Raw genomic sequence first — 20,530 nt, 5'->3', positions numbered from 1 at the left:
CTGTATGTGGAGGGAAAACTACAGTGAACTTGACAATTATTTCCAGGGATTGGTTCAGTCCTAGAAAATATTCATTGGCTCTCTAAAAAAACCCAGAGGTTCCCCCTTTGTTTTCTAAATCCTTTTTTTATTATTTCAGCTGTCTTTGGACAAAGGGAGGGGAAAAAAGTGACCGCAGAGAGATCAAGAGTACATCTTTGACATTGTTTAATGAGAAAATACTGACTCTTGTTGAATTACCCCGTTAACGCAGAGCAGACAGAGTGTCTCAGTTCATTTTTGTTTGGGTTTTTTTTTTGACAGGATCCCAGTAGAAGCTGAAAGCGTGGCAGGTGAGTCTTGGTTTATGCTGTTCCCTACACGAGTGTTACAGATGGTTGCTACCCCCAGAGAAGAATGAAGGGAATGTGACAAACGCGGTCCTTCTGCAGACAGCACGTCCTGCGTACTTTTCTGCTCTGCTGGTGCCCCTGTCCCCCTTCCTTGTGAACAGAGCGGTGTTTCAGCCAGCAGAATGTATCAATCAACCTTTATTTGCATCATTGCTGTGGCTGTGGGTCTTGTATACCTCATAAAATTGCTTTAATGGTCAAATTAAACTTTTGACCTGCTATATCGCTGCAAGCCACTGGTGTTTGGCGTTGTCTGCAGGAACGTGTCGGAGGATGCTCTGTGGGTCCAGCGCCTGTCCTGGCAAAGGGCAGCTGAAGGCAGGTAACGGAGAACATGAGCTTCAGACATTTTACACAGGAAGCAAATTTCACTGTAATGTTGACCTGTGTGAATGATGATTGAGAATGGCAACCACAGCATGTGTGCCTTGATAGCAGGTGCCGTATGAGTTGCTGATACTTGTGGGGTTTTTGTGGGTTTTTTTTTTTTTTTTGAGAGCTGAAAGGTATTTCCAGTTCAGCCAGTTACAGGAAGATAATCGTTGGTCCCATTAAACTTTTTGCTGCAGAGATTTGAAAATTACAAAATACCGTGTCCTGCTACTGCAGCCCCACGGGTTAAAATGTGCTGTAGCATTTCAGAGTGGTTTTTTTAATATTTGGAAATGATAAAATAATTGTCTCAGAGGAAGGCAGACAGATGTCTCAGCTGGCTTATCTAGAAAATCCTGTCTTTTCTCTCGGACATGACCTTTACCTAGGTCAGCTTATCTTTCTTGCAACTCGACTAGATCATTATGATGGGCACTGGCCTGACATACCCTTGAAATGGATTCAAAATCCGGCCCAAGCTGTTTTGTGGATAGAAGAAAGTAAAATGCTTATAGTCCTGTTCTGATTGTCAGGATGCTAAGGCTATAATTCAAGTCATTAGGCTTAGTATATAAAGCCATTCGTAATCCAAGTCTTAAGAATCTGAAAGGTCACTTGTGGTCCAATAATCCTGAATCGTAAATGTGATGAGCTAGTGGTGACTGTCTTGATCCTAAAGCACCTCTTAAAATAAATGCTGGGCTCTGCCCCAAAAGCATATGCATGTTATTTCAGCATGACCCAAGAGGCTGTGCAAAGAATATCATGCAACACTGATTTTTTTGAGATTATTTTAATAACTGTACCGAAGGAATAGACAGGAGGATGCTCAAGGTTTTAAAGCCACACCCTCCTGTGGCTGCCGTGGTCCAGTGGAGAGATCTCTGCTGCAGACTGCTCATCACCACGATCCCCCAAATCCTCCCCAAAATCTGCCAGTGCAGCTGCTCATGTAAATAAAATGAGCAAAGGTGGCTTAGGTGATAGAACAGCAGGGCTTTGCTCATCCCCTGGTCCTGACAGCAGTGTGAGAGGTCATTCATACAACAGAGCATTCACACAAGTGGTGGGGACAGTGGGTGTGGGGAGAGGTGCAGCAGTTGGCATTAAGCAGGCAGGGGGCTGAGAGGACCTGGCAGATCCTGGGTAACCATAGCCCAGCTGTGACCAGCTTGCAGGGATCTGAAGGGCAGCGGCTTCGCAGAGCAGCCCAGAAAGGGCGTTTGGTACCTGGTGGTGCAGGATGGCTGCGTGGAAGGAGCCCTGGGGTAGTTCTGTGGGAGGAAAGGACAAGTGGTGATGTGGCAGACCTGGAGGATGCAGGCGTGGAGTGATGGGATGATTTACAGGGTCGATATATGCTTTGCTGTATCACAATTGGGGAGCTCAGTCCTTTACCCACCTCCTTGACAGCCCCTCAGGAAGATGCCAGAGGGGTAAAGCAATGGAGGACTGGGACCACTGAACCATTTATGGAACCACTTCATCCCCTCTTGGTAGCTGACACTCCATTACATCCACATTTTTGTGCTGAGGGTGGTTAGATGCCAGCTGGGAGGAGGGCTGGATGACTTTGTTTTTTCTCTTTAATATCTCCTCGCCTTTCAATTTGTTCAGTATTTGGAGTGATTTCATCTTTATATTGTATTTATTCAGCGGTGCTCTGCGTATGGTTGTTTTTGTGCCCTGAAGGGCCTACTTTTCCATTCCATATTAATATAGAACTTCTATTAACATCAAGGCATGGTGCATGCATAAAAGAGTGCTGAATAGCTAAACTGTACTTAAATACCTGGGACCTCTTGGCTTTTCTATATGGAATGATTATTAATACTTTGTCCTTCCCATGTTTCATCAGAGGATGCTGCCACACAAGGCATAGCCGAGGAGGTCTGATCATCCCTTTATTACAGACAGGGAAAAACAGAGGGAAAGAGATTAAAAGATTTGCCAGCAACACAGAGCAATCAGTGGCTGTGCTGAAAATAGAAACCAGGCTCCTGGTTTCCATTCCCCAAATCTGACCTCTAGACAACACGACTATATTAAAAATGTAAATGCAAATATAGAAAATATTTCCTTTTTCAAACCTTCCCCGCTAACATTTTGTGTCCTTTTGACTCTGTGCTTCACAGGATAAGTGCTGGTAGCGCTTGGATCAAAGACTCAGCAACGAGATGGGCTGCGCTCCCTGAACGTGGCAAAGGAAACTGGCCTGAACCACCAAAACCTCAGAGTGACCAAAACGCTCATGGCAGAAGGTGGGGGGAGGCTTGTGTCTATTTTGAGACAGAGAAGTATTCAGTAGCTGCAGGCTACTGTTCAAAATAGTCTGATTACTGTATTTAAGGAAGCCAAAAGTGATACTGTCGTGACAGTCAGTCCCTCAGCCTTTGTATTCTAGAAAATATTCTCTCTTATAACGTACCACAGATATGAAGCTGGCAGCTTAAGGACACGCAGGCATTTTAACTGTTTGGTATTAAGCTTGCAGATGATGGGTAAATCAAACACAACTGAGGTTTGAAATGCATAACCAGAAGGGAGCAGTGGATTGATTCTCACTGAGGTGCTGCACGGCTGTGGGGCCTCTTGCCCTTCAAGCTGGAGATGCTGGCAATACCGTCACTGGTCTCATTCCTTTGGGTTTGCCCCAGCTTTATTTCTGTTCCCATGTTGTTCCTCTATGCTGTAAACAGGCTTGATGATCAAAAAAATAAAAATAGCACGTGGATGCAACCCAACCGAACAGCCAGAGTAAACTTCATGGGAGAAACTGGTTTTAGAAATGCAGCCCTGAGTCCTGCCAAAGAGAGTCCATGTGAAAGGCTTTTTTAAGAAGCAATCAGAAAGCAGTCTCCTTTTAAAGACAATTCCCTGTGCTCATTACAGAGCCACAGCACTGCAAATTAGGGCTAAATTCTGCCAGTGTCACTCTTGCATATATCTTCATATGAGTAGGGTGTGAGATGTAGCTGCACTTGTTCAGAAATCCCCCGTGGAGCCGGTGACAGCACCGCACGGTTCACCACTGTGTCCAGCAAAACTGTGAACACCACACAGAGGGGTCATGGGCACATTGTCACCGGGACACCTGAAAGGGAAAGTGAGTGATATTGGAGCCTGTGTAGGGGTTGAGCCCTGTGGCGTGTCCCAAATTCCTGCTGTTGTTAATGCCAAGCTGTGATATAAATTGATGGTGAAACAGCTGATGTCAGAGGGACAAGAGTTGGCCTTGGTGAAGTTGATGCATCTTCCCTAAGACATCTCATCCCAGAGCTCAGCTCCTTCTGAATCCCTTTCCACTTGGCAGAAGCCCAAAGTAAGTGAGATGAGATGAAATTTAAACTGTGGTGGCAAGCTGAGGGCATCCCCTGTTCTCTGGAGTTAGGAAGCTCCTTGATCTAACGAGTTCTGGGACCAAGTGGTGGTTCCTGCAGGTCACTCATCTGCCTGGAGAGTGGGGACATGGTGATGACATGGGAGTGACACCTCATGGTGCACAGGTCTGGGGTAACAGCCCACTAACCTGCACAGAAGTGCTCAGCTTTGGTTGTGGGGTCAGCCAAGAGCTGAGATAAAGACCTAGGAATTCCTTCTTGCAATTTTTTTTTTGAGATTACAGAGGGCTCTTCTTTATAAAAGGGAAAATACTTGCAAATGCTTCACAGTGACTTAAAGATTTTAGTCCAACAACTAGATTTACGTTATCAGAACTATAAAATTGCAGTGCATAAGGTGTACTGACCACTTCTGGCTTCGCTTCCCGTCATCTCCTGTTTCACCAAGGCTTTGGAGCTCTAAGACTATTTTAATGGCTGAGAAAAACCTGTTCAGAAAAGATCTTTTGTGTCATCTTCATGCTCATAGTTGATATGATAGCAAGAAAAGAGCAGTTTTCATTAGCAAAACTGTTGCCTTTTCCCTTTTTTGCTGGCTTAGGAGAGCAAAAGTTTCACTGATGAAGACTGAATGTGACTCTATGCTCCGCCAGCAGCTTCTGAAATACATCCACATTTTGTGAGGTCAATAACATTGCAGCCACCGATGTTGAATTTTTTACTGGTTCAAGACCATATGTCTTGGACCTAATTAGACTTTTATTGGCTAATGGTTTATGGAGCAAACCTCTAAGGAATTTTTGCCTGGTTCCTGAGGAATTGCTAGCGTGAGGGCAATGAAGCTGGCCGGCGCTGCAATCCTTCTTTAAAATGGGCAAGTGCCTGCGGGTCGGTAACTGTCCATGCTGTTAACCTGGTCAGATAATACTGCTACATTTTGACTTAAAATTACCGATTGGATTAAACACTGATCTGTAACCTCGAAAGGAGCGCGGTGCCCTTTGGCGGTGCAGTGCGGTGGTACGTTAGCCTTTCCGAACCCCACAGTCTGCAAATCCCTAAAACGTTTCCAGGGGAGGTCTGGGTTGGTTTAAAAGGGCTCTCGAATGGAGACGGGCTCGTTTCTCAGCATTGCCACTGCTGAGACCACAGGTTTAAAACCACAGGCTGGATTTTGCAACTGCGAGTCATGTTTCAAGTGCTCCGTGGCTGACAAAATACCCAAATTGTGATAGATTGAGTTACTCTATTACTGCTGGGGGCACGTTTACTGCGTTGCCCTTTTTGGTACGCCTGTTAGTGATGACTGCGATTCTGCTCATGCTTCTGTCACTGTCTCACGTGGCCTTTGAACTAATCTTTTCCCTTTTCCATCTGGATTTTCCTTGTATAAACCAGCGATAATGGCATTTTTTTAGCTGGAGTGCACTTCACATTCAAGTGAAGGGTAAAGTGCTGCTGCTGGAGAGCAGCTAGCGTCCCTGAAATGAGTGGTGGACCTCGGGAACTGGGAAATATGATGGGGCTTTTTAAAGGACAATCTATACAGGACTGTAGAAGCTTGTATTCCACTTAACACTATTTAAGCACTTTAACCTTCCTCTGACAAACGCCTGGCCCGCAGCTCTGAGCAGAAAACCCCAAACCTCTCCAAACCCAGTAAGAGCCAGTGCCCCCGAGCTCTGTTACAAGACACAAGTTCACGATAGCCAGCTCCAACCTGGAAGACAAAGCTCGCACGTGGATTAAGGCTTAAAGGCGCTTGCTGGTTTCAGGGTCGACAGCATTTTGGCTGTGCAAGGCGCGGAGGGGTTTGGGCCAGAGTGTGATGGGGGCTGCCCCGGCTTTGCTGCACCAGGCTGTCACGGCTGTCGACACGTGTTAATTAGCTGAAGAGAAAGGTCCGGGGCAGCTCATGCTGCTTCAAAGGGCCGTTCAGGGTAACATTTAAAACAGAGCTTGCAAGAAAAATAAATGGAGCAGGGTTTAGTTTTTTCCTGTGGCAGCCTGTGAGCTGCAGCCGCGGAGCAGAGAAAGTGCTGCCGAGGCCACCCACGCCGGGGGGCTGCCGGCTCCTTCCCCTCCGCGTGGGTCCTGCAGCCTCCTGCTGATCCCACCCGGGCTTGCTTGAGGGGGGCTGCGTGGGGACGGGAAAGGGGAGGAAAAGGCCACTCGTGGAGAGAGGGGATGGTGTTTTCAAGGTTGCTGAAAAACCCAACCTGGAGACCTGACCTCATCATCTTGGCAAGGGTGGCTTTTGTTTGCTGTGTAGCAGCGTGGGACGGTGGAGGTGGGAGGCTTTGCCTGCTCGTGATTCTGTGTTTGCTTTGGAAGAGCTACTGGTCTCAGGCTCTGTCGATGCCAGGAAGGCAGCGGTGGCGTGAGGATGCGTCCCAGGCTGGTACGGGGCGATGTGGGCAGCAGAGATGGCTGTTCCCATGGTGCTGGGGATGGCAATGTGGCTCTGCCACCCAGGCACAGGGTCGGACGTGCAGATAAACGCTGTGCAGGCAGAGCAGGGCTGCCCATGGGTACCGTCAGGGAGCAGATCATGGGTGGGAAGAAGTTTTTTTCAGAGAGAAAAGGGAGAGGGAGAAGCTGAAACCTTCACACAGAAAGAGAGGAGCGAAAAAGTATTTATCTTATGTTTGTGCATAATTAAGCACCAGATAAAACCTGGGATTGAAGCTTCAAGGATCAGAGACGGGGCAGATGGGATGAGAATGCCAGGGAAGGAGAATTTAAAAAGCATGGCAAATCCTGCTTTAAAATGTGCTGCAGCTGGGTTTGCCAGCGGTGCTGAGGAAGGAGGAGCCCAGTGTGATGATGAAGGGCAAACCCTGAAGCCTCAGAAAGGAGTAAAAGGTCTGAGAGCAGAGTTTCTTCCAGGCTGGCCCCCAGAGAGACTAAATGTCTCGGCCCAGTGCTCATCAGATAAAGCAGCTTCAGACTGGAGCTGCTAAGTGTGACGGGGAGGGGACGGGGCATTTGCCTCTGCTGCGAGGTTATTTCATTGTAATCACCTTGAAAAATATTCTGGAATAAAGGAATTGGGCAACCTGCTTTGGGACTGAGGCCTTTTCTCTAAAGCAGAAATTAAGTTCTTTCCTGTTTGTTGCACAAAGCCACCAGACGCCCAGAAGGGACATTAATCCGCCAGAGCTGCCCAGCCACGGGAGAGGCTGGGGACGGGGTTGCGTGTGACAGAGACTTCGCTGCAGGGTTGGAGAGCACATCCCAACGCACTCCGTGCACGACTGCTGTACGTGCTGGTGAATAACGTGGTGCTTCTCAAAACTGCCAGATGATGCTCTGGGGGACAGGTTTATCCACCTGATCAATGTAGTCCTAAATGCCGCAGTGCAAGATTTTGAAGGCTCTGTCTCCTGATTCCTTCAGGAGCAGGGTGTGAGCGGTGTGCTGCTCCCGAGGGCCCTCGCTATGCAAAGTTGTAGTAGGGTGCATCCAGGAACGGTGATTATCACAGTCTGAACTTGAACCCCACCTGCCCGTTGCTGCAGATGCAGGGAAGGAGACCTTGGTTTCTGCTCGCTGGTCCTCTTTGTCCAAGAGTGGCTGATTTGGAAGGGCTCAACCTCCAAATAATTACACACAGCCCAAGGAATGACTTTCTTTCCCAACTACAACCCCATGGTGGGTCCTAGGGCACTCTGTGTCAGGGCTTTTCTTTCTGTGCTTCCCTGTCTGTCAGTTCTCCTGTGGCTTGTGACGTGACCTTGCCCTGACTGGGAGGTTTGGTATTTTTCAGAGATCATTTACTCCTAGATAAACATTAATTTTTGTTTTAATTTTTAACTTAAATCTCTTTGGTGAAAATGTTTGCATAGGCCATCTAAGATGCTGTTATCTTTGCCCAGCTTTGCCTCTTCCATGGGTTGCTTCACCCCGCAGGTAATGAGTAACCTCTCCTCCTGCTGGGCAGGCTGAGGGCAGAGGGCTGGGGGTGAGGAGGGGCAGGCTCATGGCTTCCTTGCTCCCTTCTCTTTGGGAATCACAAAGACATTTTTAATGTCAGACTGACGTCTCTCTGCCTCTTGCTTTTGGTAATTCTTACAGTGTGAGACGATGCTGTTCCTACACCACGTCCTGGTTACCTCCTTTCTGCATGGAGCCCAAAAGACCTCCCAGAAATGACCATAGCAGAAGGGTAGGAGCTGAGTCAGCCCCAGGGCTCTGGGCACAATGGCTGCATTCACAGCCCAGCCCTGACACACGCTGTGGGGCCGTCCTGGGGCACAGCCCTGCGCTGCGCTCCCCAAAGCCACATAGACAAGTCATTGTCCAAGCGAGGACGCAAACGCACATATCCAGACTCCCAGTCTCCTGCTCTTACCACAGATGCTGTTGTTTGTAACACGAGTGGGTTTGGGATGGATGGACGGTTCCAGGGCGGTGCATGGTTTGAGGGAGGATGGGGTATGAGCAGAGACCACGTCCTTTCCAGCCTGCCCGTGGCCTGCCTGAGATGGATGGGAGAGTCCTGGTTTGGATGGATGTTGTGTCCAGTGTAAGTGTGAACCTCACTGCGCCTTGGACCAGTCCCAAAGCATCCTCAAGGCTGATGCCATCTCACATCACAGTACGGAGCAGTACAAAATCCTTGTGATCTACAAGGGCTCAAAAAAAAGGTGTCAAATGCTCTTTTCCTACCTACGGGACTGTTGCATCATTTGTGAGGTCAGGGTAATTTTACAGGGTGATGTGTGTTTCCACTGAACAGGTCTCACTCTGTTAGACACTGCCAGAAACCAGTGGGAAAAGCAGATCTTTTACAAAGCCTTCCATGTTCATATGGATCCAATAATCCAGCTCTCTGAGACATGATTTTTATATCCCTTTTGTTGTGTATAGAGTGAAAGTGGTACCAGTTCACACTGGATGGGGAGCAGGAAGAAATGCCCCTCACTAAAAGACCCGCTCACGAAAGAAGGAGGTATGACACTGAATTATGACTTTGGAGGTTGCAGCAGTGAATTAATTTTTCACCAGCCTCTGATGAGGGGATCAGCAACTCTGTGTTTTATTGAGATTTCTGTAATGTAACCTGCAGTAAGGAAGAGTAAGAGCTGCAGAAGTGCCTTGTTAGGTGTTCTGCACAGGGCTGGCGAACCATTCAAGCCAGGCTATAGGGCTACCGTGACATAAGGAGGAGCAGCTTTCTGTCTGCACACGATATAGGTCTTTAGGACAGCCCAGATTCAAATTGTCAATAAATAGGAAGAGCACAGAGATAAGCAACAGAGCTCCCCATCTGCAGAGGCAACAAATGGGTCCTGGTTTGTTTGCGTGTGAAGATTGCCCAGTTCTGTTTCACTTCACTGGGAGAAAATGCTTCACTGCAAGGTACTCAAGAAGGTAGAAGAGGGAAGATGCTGTCCACCCAGCTTCACGCATGGCCTGGAGCAAGTCCCTTCGCCTGCAGGATCTGCTTCTCCTTTGCTGTACCGTGGGATGAGCAACGCTTGTCTGCCCTGAAGGATTGTTTTGGGATCAGCATTTGTAAGGTAGAGAGCTAGAAGGCAGAAGGTAAAGAGCTGTCAGACAAGAGGTTAGGTTAAGAGGATGGAAGAGAGGGATGAAGAGGAAATCTTAAGAGAAATTTCACCATCGATGCCTAATAATAAAGCAGATGTGGGACTCCCAGGTGCTGGGAAATTATTGCAGGCAGAAGAATCTGAGCTAGGCTTTGGGAAGGGAGCAAACCTGCCCTGCTGCACTCTGCCTGCAAGCCTGCACCTCCACCAGTTGCACTTGGACTTTGCCTTTTGCAGACATAAATTCCAGTTTTTGTGGAGAGCTGGGGGTGGAGAGGAAGATTGTGCCAAGTGCAGCAAAACCCCTGACACCACTTAGTCTGAATAAACACAACACGATAATGCGAGCATTCTGATAAAGGTGTCTCAGTGGCTTTCCAGAAAGGCCAGCTCCACCAAAAAATGGCTGCCTTCATGCCCCTCTTTGTCTGCGGGGTGTGCACATTGCTTTTATCAGCCACACTCTATGTTTTAAAAATTTTTAAGCAATCAGCTTTAAATTTGCCTCCTGGTCCCTTTCCTCTTCCGATCATTGGCAACCTGCATTTGCTGGACATCAGAAGACAAGACAAGTCACTAATGAAGGTAAGAACAAGCATCCTTTGTTTCTAGGCTGTTCAGTGTCAGCATGTATCTATTTAAAATTCTCCTCTGGTGACAATTCAGAGATGATTTTTAGTGTCAAAGGCAGCCTTAAGAAACTGTGATGTTTTAAAGGTTTCAGAATGACCAAGAGAGCTGTTAAATCCCAACTCTGCAGAGGCTGATGTTAAATGTGAACAGTGCTTACACAAGAACTACTCACACATTGAAAACTATGAGTATCCGCATCAGTTCAGACCAATGGACTTAAATTTTGGCATCTTCCTTGTGTTGTGAAATGCTTTAAAATATCTGAGTGTCCACGTAGCCAAATTGAAAGATGGATGGTTAATTGTGGTTGCCAAAATAGCTTGTATTTCTTCTGTTGCCAGTTTTTCCTAAATTCCTAAATCCCTAAAGGATTTCCCCGTGAAGGTTGCACAGTAGATGATGCAGCAACCAAGACATTATTTTGAACAAATGATTGAAATTAGTGTCCTGTGAACTATTTTTTTTTTGCATAAATAAACCAAGCCTGGCTATATTTGCTGATGCACAGCTTAGACTCTGCCTGGGCAGTACCTGTTTGGTGCAGTGGCAGGGGCTGCTAAGCTTTGGCGCCTGCTCTGGTTTACACTGCCAGAACTGGTCTCCTTTTATGGGGCACCAGGCTTGATCTCACGATAGCTTTATACAGTTTCAACTCTGTTGCTCTCAGTCAAGTCTTAATTCCTTGTAAGGCACGACAGGGCCATGTGAGCCTCCAGAGAGCTCCTGCTACCCAGTATCTCAGATCTCACTATAAAGTCCTGCAGTGCAGTGGCTTGAAAACTATGGTGCAGCAGAAATGAAAAGGGGAGTGTGGTATTGTGGTAGTTTCCTAAGGCAAGCTGAAAGAGCAATGGCTTCTTATGCCTTCATATGTCCAGCCATGGTGAATCATACTATATACCTCATTGCATTAATTGCGACAAAGCTTTTATTTAACTTTTTATAATAAATAAGGCCACCTTTGCCCTTCCATCCTCTCATGGTAGACCGCAGTGTTACAGCCTGCCTGCTCAGCGGCTGCCCCAGACCTGTCTGGCAGATCTTGGCAATGCTTTTATGCTGCTGTTGGTGCCCAAAGTGTCTTGTTACCTTCTGCCTTTTTTAACCCACTGCACCAAACTGAGCCCAACCAGCTCAGAAAAACAGTGGGTTTATGGAAGCTTTTGGGTTAAACAGACCAGTGTTTGTTTGCTTTGATTCCTCTTTCATTTAAGTGTCTCAGGGCTTTATCTCTGGCATCCCTCTGTCCCTTCTGGCCACAGGAGGAGGAGGGAAGGCAGATCTTCAGCCACCCCAGCAGGACATACCACTCCCAGTGATGACTTTCCACACTCTGATTTTTCTCTCCTTGTAGATTTCAGAGAAATACGGCCCCGTGTTCACGGTCCATTTGGGGTTTCAGAAGGTGGTGGTGCTGACTGGCTGCGAGGCGGTAACGGATGCCCTTCTGAACACGGCGGATGTGTTTGCAGACAGACCAGCTATACCCATATTCTATCACATCCAACATGGAAACGGTACTGGCAGGTTGGAATGATACGGGTGTGCTTGCTATGCTGTTTCTCACGTGTGGTGTTTCAGTTGCAGCAGTATTTAAGAGTCTTGAGCTGTGTCTTTATCGTCAAGGGCTGCATTTTGTGGGGCTTGGGGGCAGTTGTTTGTTTTCTTAAGAAAAATACTTCTGAGGATCTTCTTATTTGCCTTATCAGTTTTTTTTTTGCTTTTAATGGCACTTGGGTCACATTTCCAGGGGTTTTTTTGCAGCGCAGAGGGAAGGAAATTATTTTTCACAACGTGAAGGCTGAGGTCCTTATGCAATCTCTTTTCTACAGTTACTGGGAGTTCAGACAAAGCGTGGATCACGCATGACTCATGATAAAGACTGCAAGAACTGGCAAGAGTGCAATAGCACGGGCTGTTTGTACCTCAAACAATTACTTCTGTAAACAGATTTTTGGCATCTTTCTGAATTGCATGTTAAAAAATAATACATTGCCCAAGACTAGACATTGAAAAACAATGAAGGGAATAATCCAGGGCTGAAAGGAAAAGATTTGATGACCTAATACGTATATAATGCATACAGCGTGTGGGGTTTTTTTTTCATCTTGTTTTTAGGAGTGAGGCCCAGTGTGAGGAAGGGCACACTACGATATTACAATACTTTCCCAACCTCTGTATGAAGATATAAACTATGTTCAGCCATGGAAGTCCTCCTGGGAAAGGAGGACTTCTGAATTGTGCCCAAACACCTCCGTGCCCTCTTGGCTGAGTGCTTTTTTTGGCCGATGGGTTAGCCAGCTGGGGGGTATTCCCAGCTGTAAGCAAAGGTGCCGCCCTGCCACCCTTCCTTGTCCCCCTGCACGGTACACAGTTCGTCCTCTAAAATGGAAGTTATTCAGTGAAATTGTTTGTCCTGTTCATGACAGGGATGGAGCAGTGTCATCTGCTCCTAGCCTTGCTCTCTGAAACAGCTGGGTTGTTTTTCTAAGGAAAAACAAGTCAGCCTGAGACAGGCACCATGCATAGGGCTCTTTACTGAGTATGGCTGCAAAGAGACAAAGCTATAAACAAGCCAAACCGAGAGCTTTGGTGTGAACAGCACCCGACTGTTTAAAATATTGCCTCCTGTCCTCCCGAACCTACCCGGGGCGGTGTTTTCCCAAGCCAGTCCTGCACAGAGCCCATCAGTCCTCTCCCAAGCAGGCTCCACCAGGTTGCAAAATACCTGCGCTCCCTGGCTGTGCTTTTGGAGTTTCTGAGAAAATCCCCTACCACCTTGGCAAACAGGGCATGCAATCCCTCCGTAGGTGTGTTCTTTTCTTCTCAAGAGCTCTGGAGGACGACCCGGCGGTTCACTGTAGCCACCATGCGGGATCTTGGCATGGGGAAGCATCTTGGAGAAGAAAGGATGCTTGAAGAGCTTCACTTTCTCATTGAGTTGATCAAATCCTTCAAAGGTGAGCTGGACATGGCATCAAGTGTTTCATACTACTTTTCAAAGCCACTGTGAAGACCTCTGGTTTGCTCCAGAAATGAGCAGTACAGTTAGGATTTTTTTTGTTTTTAGATGGACCTTTCCAATTACGATTTTTGAATATGGCCCCCACCAACATCACCTTTGCTATTCTCTTTGGGAAAAGGTTTGATTATGAAGACCCAACGTTTCTCACTCTGTTAAAACTCATAGATGAAGTTATGCACCTTCTTGGCTCTCCATTCTTGCATGTAAGTTACTCTCTGTGCTGAGATGCTCCAGTATCTCATCAGACTTGGTAGGTCAAGACGACTTACTATTACTGGATGGCTTTGGAGAGAATGTTTAGGGTACTGAACCATAAGAATCATAGAATGGTTTGGGTTGGAAGGGACCTTTGAAGATCATCTAGTCCAACCCCCTTGCCGTGGGCAGGGACAAGATTCTTTGTTTTGGGTTTTTCCTCCTTTGTGAAATCCTCCTGTGAATGAGGTCCAATATCATGTGGTGGCACTGGGCTGAGATGCTGATGTGACCTTGCCAGCAGACAGGATGTGCTTGATTCTTCTACAGCCAGGTGCAATAACTGAGGCTTCCAGCATGGTGGGTCTTGGGGTGGGCATTGTCCAGGAGCACCAGTGGAAATCCACAGAAGCACTATAGACTCTGCCCTTTATGTTAGTTTTTTTAGTCACATTATTTTGTGAACTTTATGGTTTACGGCGCATTGTAGTCTCCCATGAGGAAACAGACCCGAATGTAGGACTGAGATCCGGGCAACCTTCTGTCTTCAGTATTTCACAGCAACTGCAGGAAAATGTTCCTGGAGTGTGTCTCAAAAATGCTTGTAGCCCTTTTGATAGAGAGTTCAGAAGGACTCTGCTTACCTATTTTTTTATTTTTTTTTTTGCTTTTTTGTCAGTATTTGTCCAGCAGCACCCAGAATAGACCACAAAATGCCAGCATTTCCCACTCCCTAGTATTTCTGGTCCAAAGAAGGCTCAGGTGAAAGAGACAGGAGGGAATCAGATACCTCTTGAAGGGCATGACCAGAGTTTGTTTCTTTAAAAACACACCGGTGATAAAACTATTGAAATAATGACTTTATTTGTGCACGTACAAAGAAAAATACCCAGGCTTATTCCAGTAATTTTCTGCTGGATGCTGTGTGAACATCCCCAAAGGAACCTCTTGTCTTAGGGACAATTGCTTGTGTATTTGGGGGTTACTAGGTTTTGGTCTCTTTTACTACAGTTTAAGAAACTAGCGAAGTTACAGAGTAGTAGTACAAAGTACAGAGCTGCAGACATTATATACAGACCTCTCACACCTCCTATCGTGGCATTAAATCGATACCTGCTCAACGGAGCTGCATAAAAAGAGTATTTCAACTAAGAGGCTCTCATCTGAGCCAAGAGCTCTTGTTAAACTTAGTCCTCCATCGCAAGGAATAGAGTATTAGTTACTTAAGGTAATACTGAAACAGTCATCCAAAAAGCTGTTAAAAAAAAAAAAGATGCTGATGAATTTATTACCTGAATGAGAACTATTTACAATAGTTACAATTTACAAAAGTGCAACAACATCCTTTTTCTTTTAATCTCTGTGGCAGGTTTAGTTTTTGCAGAAAACAGCAAAAATTATAACCAGTTAGCAAGAGCAAGAGATTTGTGAATCTTATTGTGCAGCCAGTTTATTTATAACATTGAGAAATGCTGTAAGTAACCCCCCTGCACATAAAATGCAACTGTTTATTGTGCTGTGAAATTTAATGATGCTGAGAACGGAGTGTAATTGATTTATAATTCATGTGCAAGTTAAAAGTGATGATCTAACGAATTTAAAACATAAGTATTTTGACGTGCTACACATTTGGAGTTTTCTTTGCGTAGTGCGTAATGCTTTATCGTTTTGCTTTATTACCTCTTTAAAAATGTAATTTCATTGTTTCATGAGTTTACTGTCACTTTCCCTTAATTGTATTTTTTTTTAAATTTGTGTTTATAGGCTCTGTCTAGACAAGTCTGATAGGCTCCATTCATTTCTGTAGGGAATTTTTAGTAAGAAGAGGCATTTTTATACATTAAAATTTTTTAGTTACCAAAGAGAGACTCCAATCACATGTCAATTGGTTCCTCACATAAATGATTTCTCCATTATGATGCTTGAGTTTTACAAGCTAATGGGTGAATTTAATTTTTGTATGTGGTTTTATTTTCCTTTTTTTTCTTTTTAGTTATTTAATTACTACCCATTCCTTGGATTTCTCCTCAAACCTCACAAGATGATACTGAAAAAAGTAGAAGAGGTGTGTGTGATCTTAAGGAAGTGCATTAAGGAAAGCAAAGCAAGTATTAATGAAAACAATCCGACAAGCTACATTGATGCCCTGGTATTCAAACAACAGGTATTTTAATGATATGACGGTTCCTAGTGCGGTATCTTATACAGAATCAAGCACAACCACCTGTGTTGCTTGTCAAATGAACATGCTCTACTATGGTCTGTATGAAAATATTTAAATTTTGGGTAAACATTCTCCTATTTTAATATGTTAAATACTGCATACTGAAGGAAAAGCAAGAAATGGCAGTGGTATCCTGGGCCTTCATGGCTTTCCTGAGGCTCGTAGAGGGCTAGGCACACACCCGGACAAACCCCAGCTCCTCGGCGCGGGAAGCTGCTGTCCTGCACCTCTCATCAATTTTCCAGCTTCTCAGGATCCACAGGCAGGCGATGGAAGTCCTGAGGCGATCAGATATCCACTGCCCAGAGCAGATAAATGTCATGTGATGTTGGAAAAATCAATGAATTTGTCCAGTTAGTTCATTTCTGGGAGGCAAAATCTCAAGTGCGAAAATATTTCTGCTGAAAACAGAAGCATTTCTGTAATGGTATGTCAATGCGGGGCATCTTGGCACTTGTAATTCACACGCATCCCACTGTAATGTCTCTGAAGACTAGGTTGCCTGTCCCAGTTCTCTCTTTCCATGCTAACAGTGGTGGGTTTTTTCTCTTTTCATTTCCATAAAGGAGCAAAAAAAAAGCAATACGCTTTTTCATGATGCGAATGTATTGGCCTCTGCGCTCGACCTGCTCATGGCTGGCACTGAGACAACATCCACGACGTTGCAATGGGCCATCTTGCTGATGATGAAGTACCCTGAGATTCAAAGTAAGACACCTTTATGGTTTTGCTTTTCTCACATAGGGTACTGAAGTACTCTGCAGTGACTTTTTTTTTTAGTTTTTTTTAAAGAATCGCCACTATCTATTTTTTTTTTTTTTTAGTTGGTAAATATTTGATAATTTGACTCATTTGATAATGAGTAAGAGATGCTCACCTGGAGAAGCTTCGTAGCCTCTCATGCATACAAAATCTAAGCACCTGGAACCTGTCCACCTCTGTCCAAGCATTGTATGCTGCCATTCAGGACCAAAGGATCTGACGAGTTCTCTCTGTCCCAGGGGCTGGGCGACCTTCTGCCCTGGGGTAGTCTGACCTAACAGTCAGCATGAGCTGGGATTTGGAGGTGTTTTACCACTGAGGGAAACTCATTCCATGCCTTTCCTTCGCCCTGCAGAAAAGGTGCACGCGGAGATTGAGCGAGTTCTTGGCCCTGGCTGCTCGCCTACCTTCGAGGACCGGAAAAACATGCCATTTACCAATGCGGTGATCCACGAGGTGCAGAGATTTGTCACCCTCCTGCCGTATGTTCCACGGTGCACCTCTGTTGACACCCACTTTAAAGGCTACTTCATCCCCAAGGTACTTGCTGCTCTCCAGACGAAGGAGGGGTGCAGCACACCAGTGACCCACAGGGCAAAGTGTCACAAGGAGTGGGGGAGCTTGAAGCACAGGGCTTTTGGTGGGGAAGAGCCAGTTCCCTAATCCCCCCATCTCCTCCGCGCCCAGACCGATGGCAGTGTGACTTCAGGGTTGTGCACACAACTTCCCATTTCCCATAACAGTCTTCATGATCTGGAGTCTGTTCCTTATTCTCTTCACTCTCCATTGCCATTCATTCCCTGTAGAGCACTTCTGCCTCTGGAGTACCATGGCATTGTCTCATTGCCTGCTTGAGGCAAGCAGAGAGCAGCTGGGCAGGAAGGAAGCATGGCCCACATCTTTCTTCTGCTTCATAACTCAGGAACAGCCAACAACCATTGTTGTTTCTTGGCATATTAGTCAGTAATTCCAGTGAACTGGGTATCCACACTAACTAGGGGTCATTTGGTCATGTGCAAGCCCAAAAATTAGTTCTTCAGAGACAGAAGTTTGTTTGCAGACACGGCCCAAAGAGAGGAATGGTTATGTGGCTGAATGGGAAAAGCCAGAAACTTGCTGTATCGACACATGCTAAAACAGAGCGTGTTTGTGCTGCAGGGAACAACAGTGATTCCTCTGTTGACCTCTGTGCTGCTGGATAAAACACAATGGGAGACGCCAGATGAGTTCAACCCCAACCATTTCCTTGATGCGGATGGGAACTTTGTAAAGAAGAAAGCGTTCCTGCCCTTCTCCACAGGTAATGAAAGTGTTTGATCCTGCACGGGTCACCAAGTTCCCAGTGCCCCTCAGAAGATATTAGCCAAGCGGCAGGATCCAAGTGTTGGGAACAGCACAGACATCAGTGGTGGGGATGGCTTAGAAATACCCTTCCTGGGTTTTGATGACTTGCAAATAGCCCCTCAGCCCACACTGGGAGGCACACTGGGCCCTACGCTGTGACCTACAGAAGACTCAACACCTTCAAGCAAGGGTTCAACCTTCCCTCGGCCTTGGGAAGACTGGTTTTTAGGGTGTCCCAGATCAATTCCTTGCAGGCTCAGAGTGAAACAGTCCTGTTCAAATGCCTACAGGGACCAAAGGTGATGGCTGCTGAATATCACACCATGCCATTTTGCATTTCTGAGGCCTATACTGTCCCTCACACTATTGCTACCAAGTAGTAGGGAAGAGGTGTCGGGTTGAGCCACCACTTACCTAACCACTCCACCAACAGCCGTGCTTTTGGCATTGCAGGGAAGAGAAACTGCGTTGGAGAAAGTCTTGCCATGATGGAGCTCTTCATCTTCTTCACAGGCTTGATCCAGAAATTTACTTTTAAGCCTCCACTTGGGGTCAAAGAATCTGAGCTGGACACGACTGCAGAGGCTGGATTCACCATGAGACCCCATCCACAGTGTGCCTGCGCTGTGCTACGCCAATAAGCCCAAGGCTCTGAACTGAGAAAAATCCATGTAATTGCTTTGTGCAGAGCCCAGCAGATGCATAAAGGAGAAACCAGATCTCTGTGCAGTAGATACAAGTAGTGTCTTCTTACTCAAAGCCTTGCAAGTACTGGGTATATGCTGAAAATATCTGTTGAACAAATATTTTTCTAAGAAGCAGAGGAGGGCTGGTGGGTAATGTCACCTGGAAAATTCCAGCCAGACACATGACTGGAAATGACAGGACAGCCACTTCTTTACACATCAAATACACAACATAAGAAAGTTATTCTAGTTCTGAGCTTCTGGGAGAGGATGCTTCTCAAGAGGGGATCATCTCTTCACTTGGAGAGTAATATTAGATACAAATCTTTGTCATCATCTAATCCTGCTCTTTTTCCATTCCCTACTGCACACGGGATAAATTATTCCCAGATACCTGCTCTTTGATGGATGTTCTCCCAACACTTTCCAGACTTCTGATTTTGAATCACAGATGCCAAATGCTGGACTTTTTAGATTCCCCTTGCTCTGAGGGACCTTAGAATGGTTCCCTGGGAGTCTTTGGCCCTTTCTGAGTACAGGCTCTGCTACACCTGCACTGATGTGGGACTTAACAGCTCTCCCCAGACAAGTGAAGACGTTCCCCCCCCCCCCCCCCCCCCATTTTTACAAAGATAGCTCAGATACATAAGCACCACATCTTTTCAGAGCTCCATGTGTGAACAAGCAAGCATGCAAACATTGCAAAGGTGCTTCTAAAATGCTCTTTCCTTAAGCAGCACAGAAGCTGGGCAGATCCAGGCCAAGTGACACAGAACCTGTCCATCTCCCCTTTTCTTACTTCTCCCAGCTTTCTGTGAGGTTTGTCAGGACCTCATCTTTTCCCAGCATTCCCGTATCTTCTTCTCCTCAGAGACTGGAGATGGCATCTCATCACATCCCCTCATCAGTGAAGGCAACAGGACTCTCATGAATGGGTTCTCACTGAATGGGTTCAGCCATTGTCCCACAAAGTGTTTGAGCCAGTTATCCTCTGGGAGGGATCCTAGTCTGCTGTAGGATGGGGAGGAGAAGACTCCTAGTGTTCCCTGCACGCTGCCTCATGGGGTAAAGCCTCAAGGCTTAGCTTGCCCTCCTTGACCAGCCCCAGTTCGTGGCTGACGGGGCCCTCTACCCCAATAAGGACTGCAGGGCTGGGCTGGCTGTGACTCGAAGGGATCGCGGTGCCATCTCGTGGCAAAAACAACATAGAAATTATATTCTGCATAATGCGTATTCCTCCGGCTGGAGCACAGAGGGGCTGCAGATAGAAGGCAGCCCTCATTTTACAAACCTGTACGGTGCATCTGAGCATCGCCCCTCCGAGCGCAGCAGCCCCTGGTCCCAGCATCACGGCGCTGGGGGTGGCAGGCTGGGCTATGGGACGTGCTGCCCAGCCAGCTGCACATGGCATAAGCCACAGACACAGTGTGAGCTGGATTTGTTCAGAGCTTACTTTAAAAATCAAGCCACCTGTCCTGCCCCAAGCTGTTCGCCTTCAGTTCAGGGCAGCGTGTCACAAGGCACGAACATGTTTCGCAGCTGGAGGGAAGATCCTCAGGGCCACTGGGGAATATGGAAATGGTATTTCCACCCCAAGAGCCAATGTTTTCTGCTAGATAAATATGTAGCTGAGTCATAATCGATGTTCTGCCATCGTTTGGCTGAACAAATAAACGGGAGGTGGGCACTTTCTTTTGCAGAGATATATTCATCTGCTTAGTTTAGTGTGCTGGGGAGCGATCGCTTCCATCCATCTGCTAACACAGGCACAAGCAGAATGCACTTTTCAAAGGAACCAAAGGAACCTGTTTCCCGTGAATGTTTGCACCTGGTGGCTCATGGCCTTGTTGAGGCCCAGGTACTGCGCAGTGTGCTGGATTTCTGTGCATGGCCAGCGCTGCCGCAGGCTCTGCTCTGCCTGCCGGGGAGTGCCAGCGCAGAAGGTGATACTGAGAAAGAGCAGGCTCTGAAGGCTGCCACGCCACATAGGAGGGGATTCAT

General features: G+C 46.6%; 1 protein-coding gene across 1 annotated transcript; it reads left to right on the top strand.

Annotated features, from left to right (window-relative positions):
* Positions 1 to 10,062: 10,062 nt before the first annotated feature.
* Positions 10,063 to 18,484, top strand: LOC137675818 (cytochrome P450 2W1-like). Its single transcript, XM_068422043.1, has 9 exons — positions 10,063 to 10,245; positions 11,648 to 11,810; positions 13,104 to 13,253; positions 13,364 to 13,521; positions 15,507 to 15,677; positions 16,304 to 16,445; positions 16,855 to 17,039; positions 17,658 to 17,799; positions 18,297 to 18,484. The coding sequence occupies exons 1-9, from the start codon at positions 10,063 to 10,065 to the stop codon at positions 18,482 to 18,484; spliced, it is 1,482 nt and encodes a 493-aa protein (XP_068278144.1).
* Positions 18,485 to 20,530: the final 2,046 nt, after the last annotated feature.

This window comes from Nyctibius grandis, chromosome Z, assembly GCF_013368605.1.
Source record: "Nyctibius grandis isolate bNycGra1 chromosome Z, bNycGra1.pri, whole genome shotgun sequence".
In the NCBI taxonomy this organism is placed as follows: Eukaryota; Metazoa; Chordata; class Aves; order Nyctibiiformes; family Nyctibiidae; genus Nyctibius; species Nyctibius grandis.
Note: the sequence above shows the minus strand (reverse complement) of the source record. Positions and strands in the feature narration are given on the sequence as shown.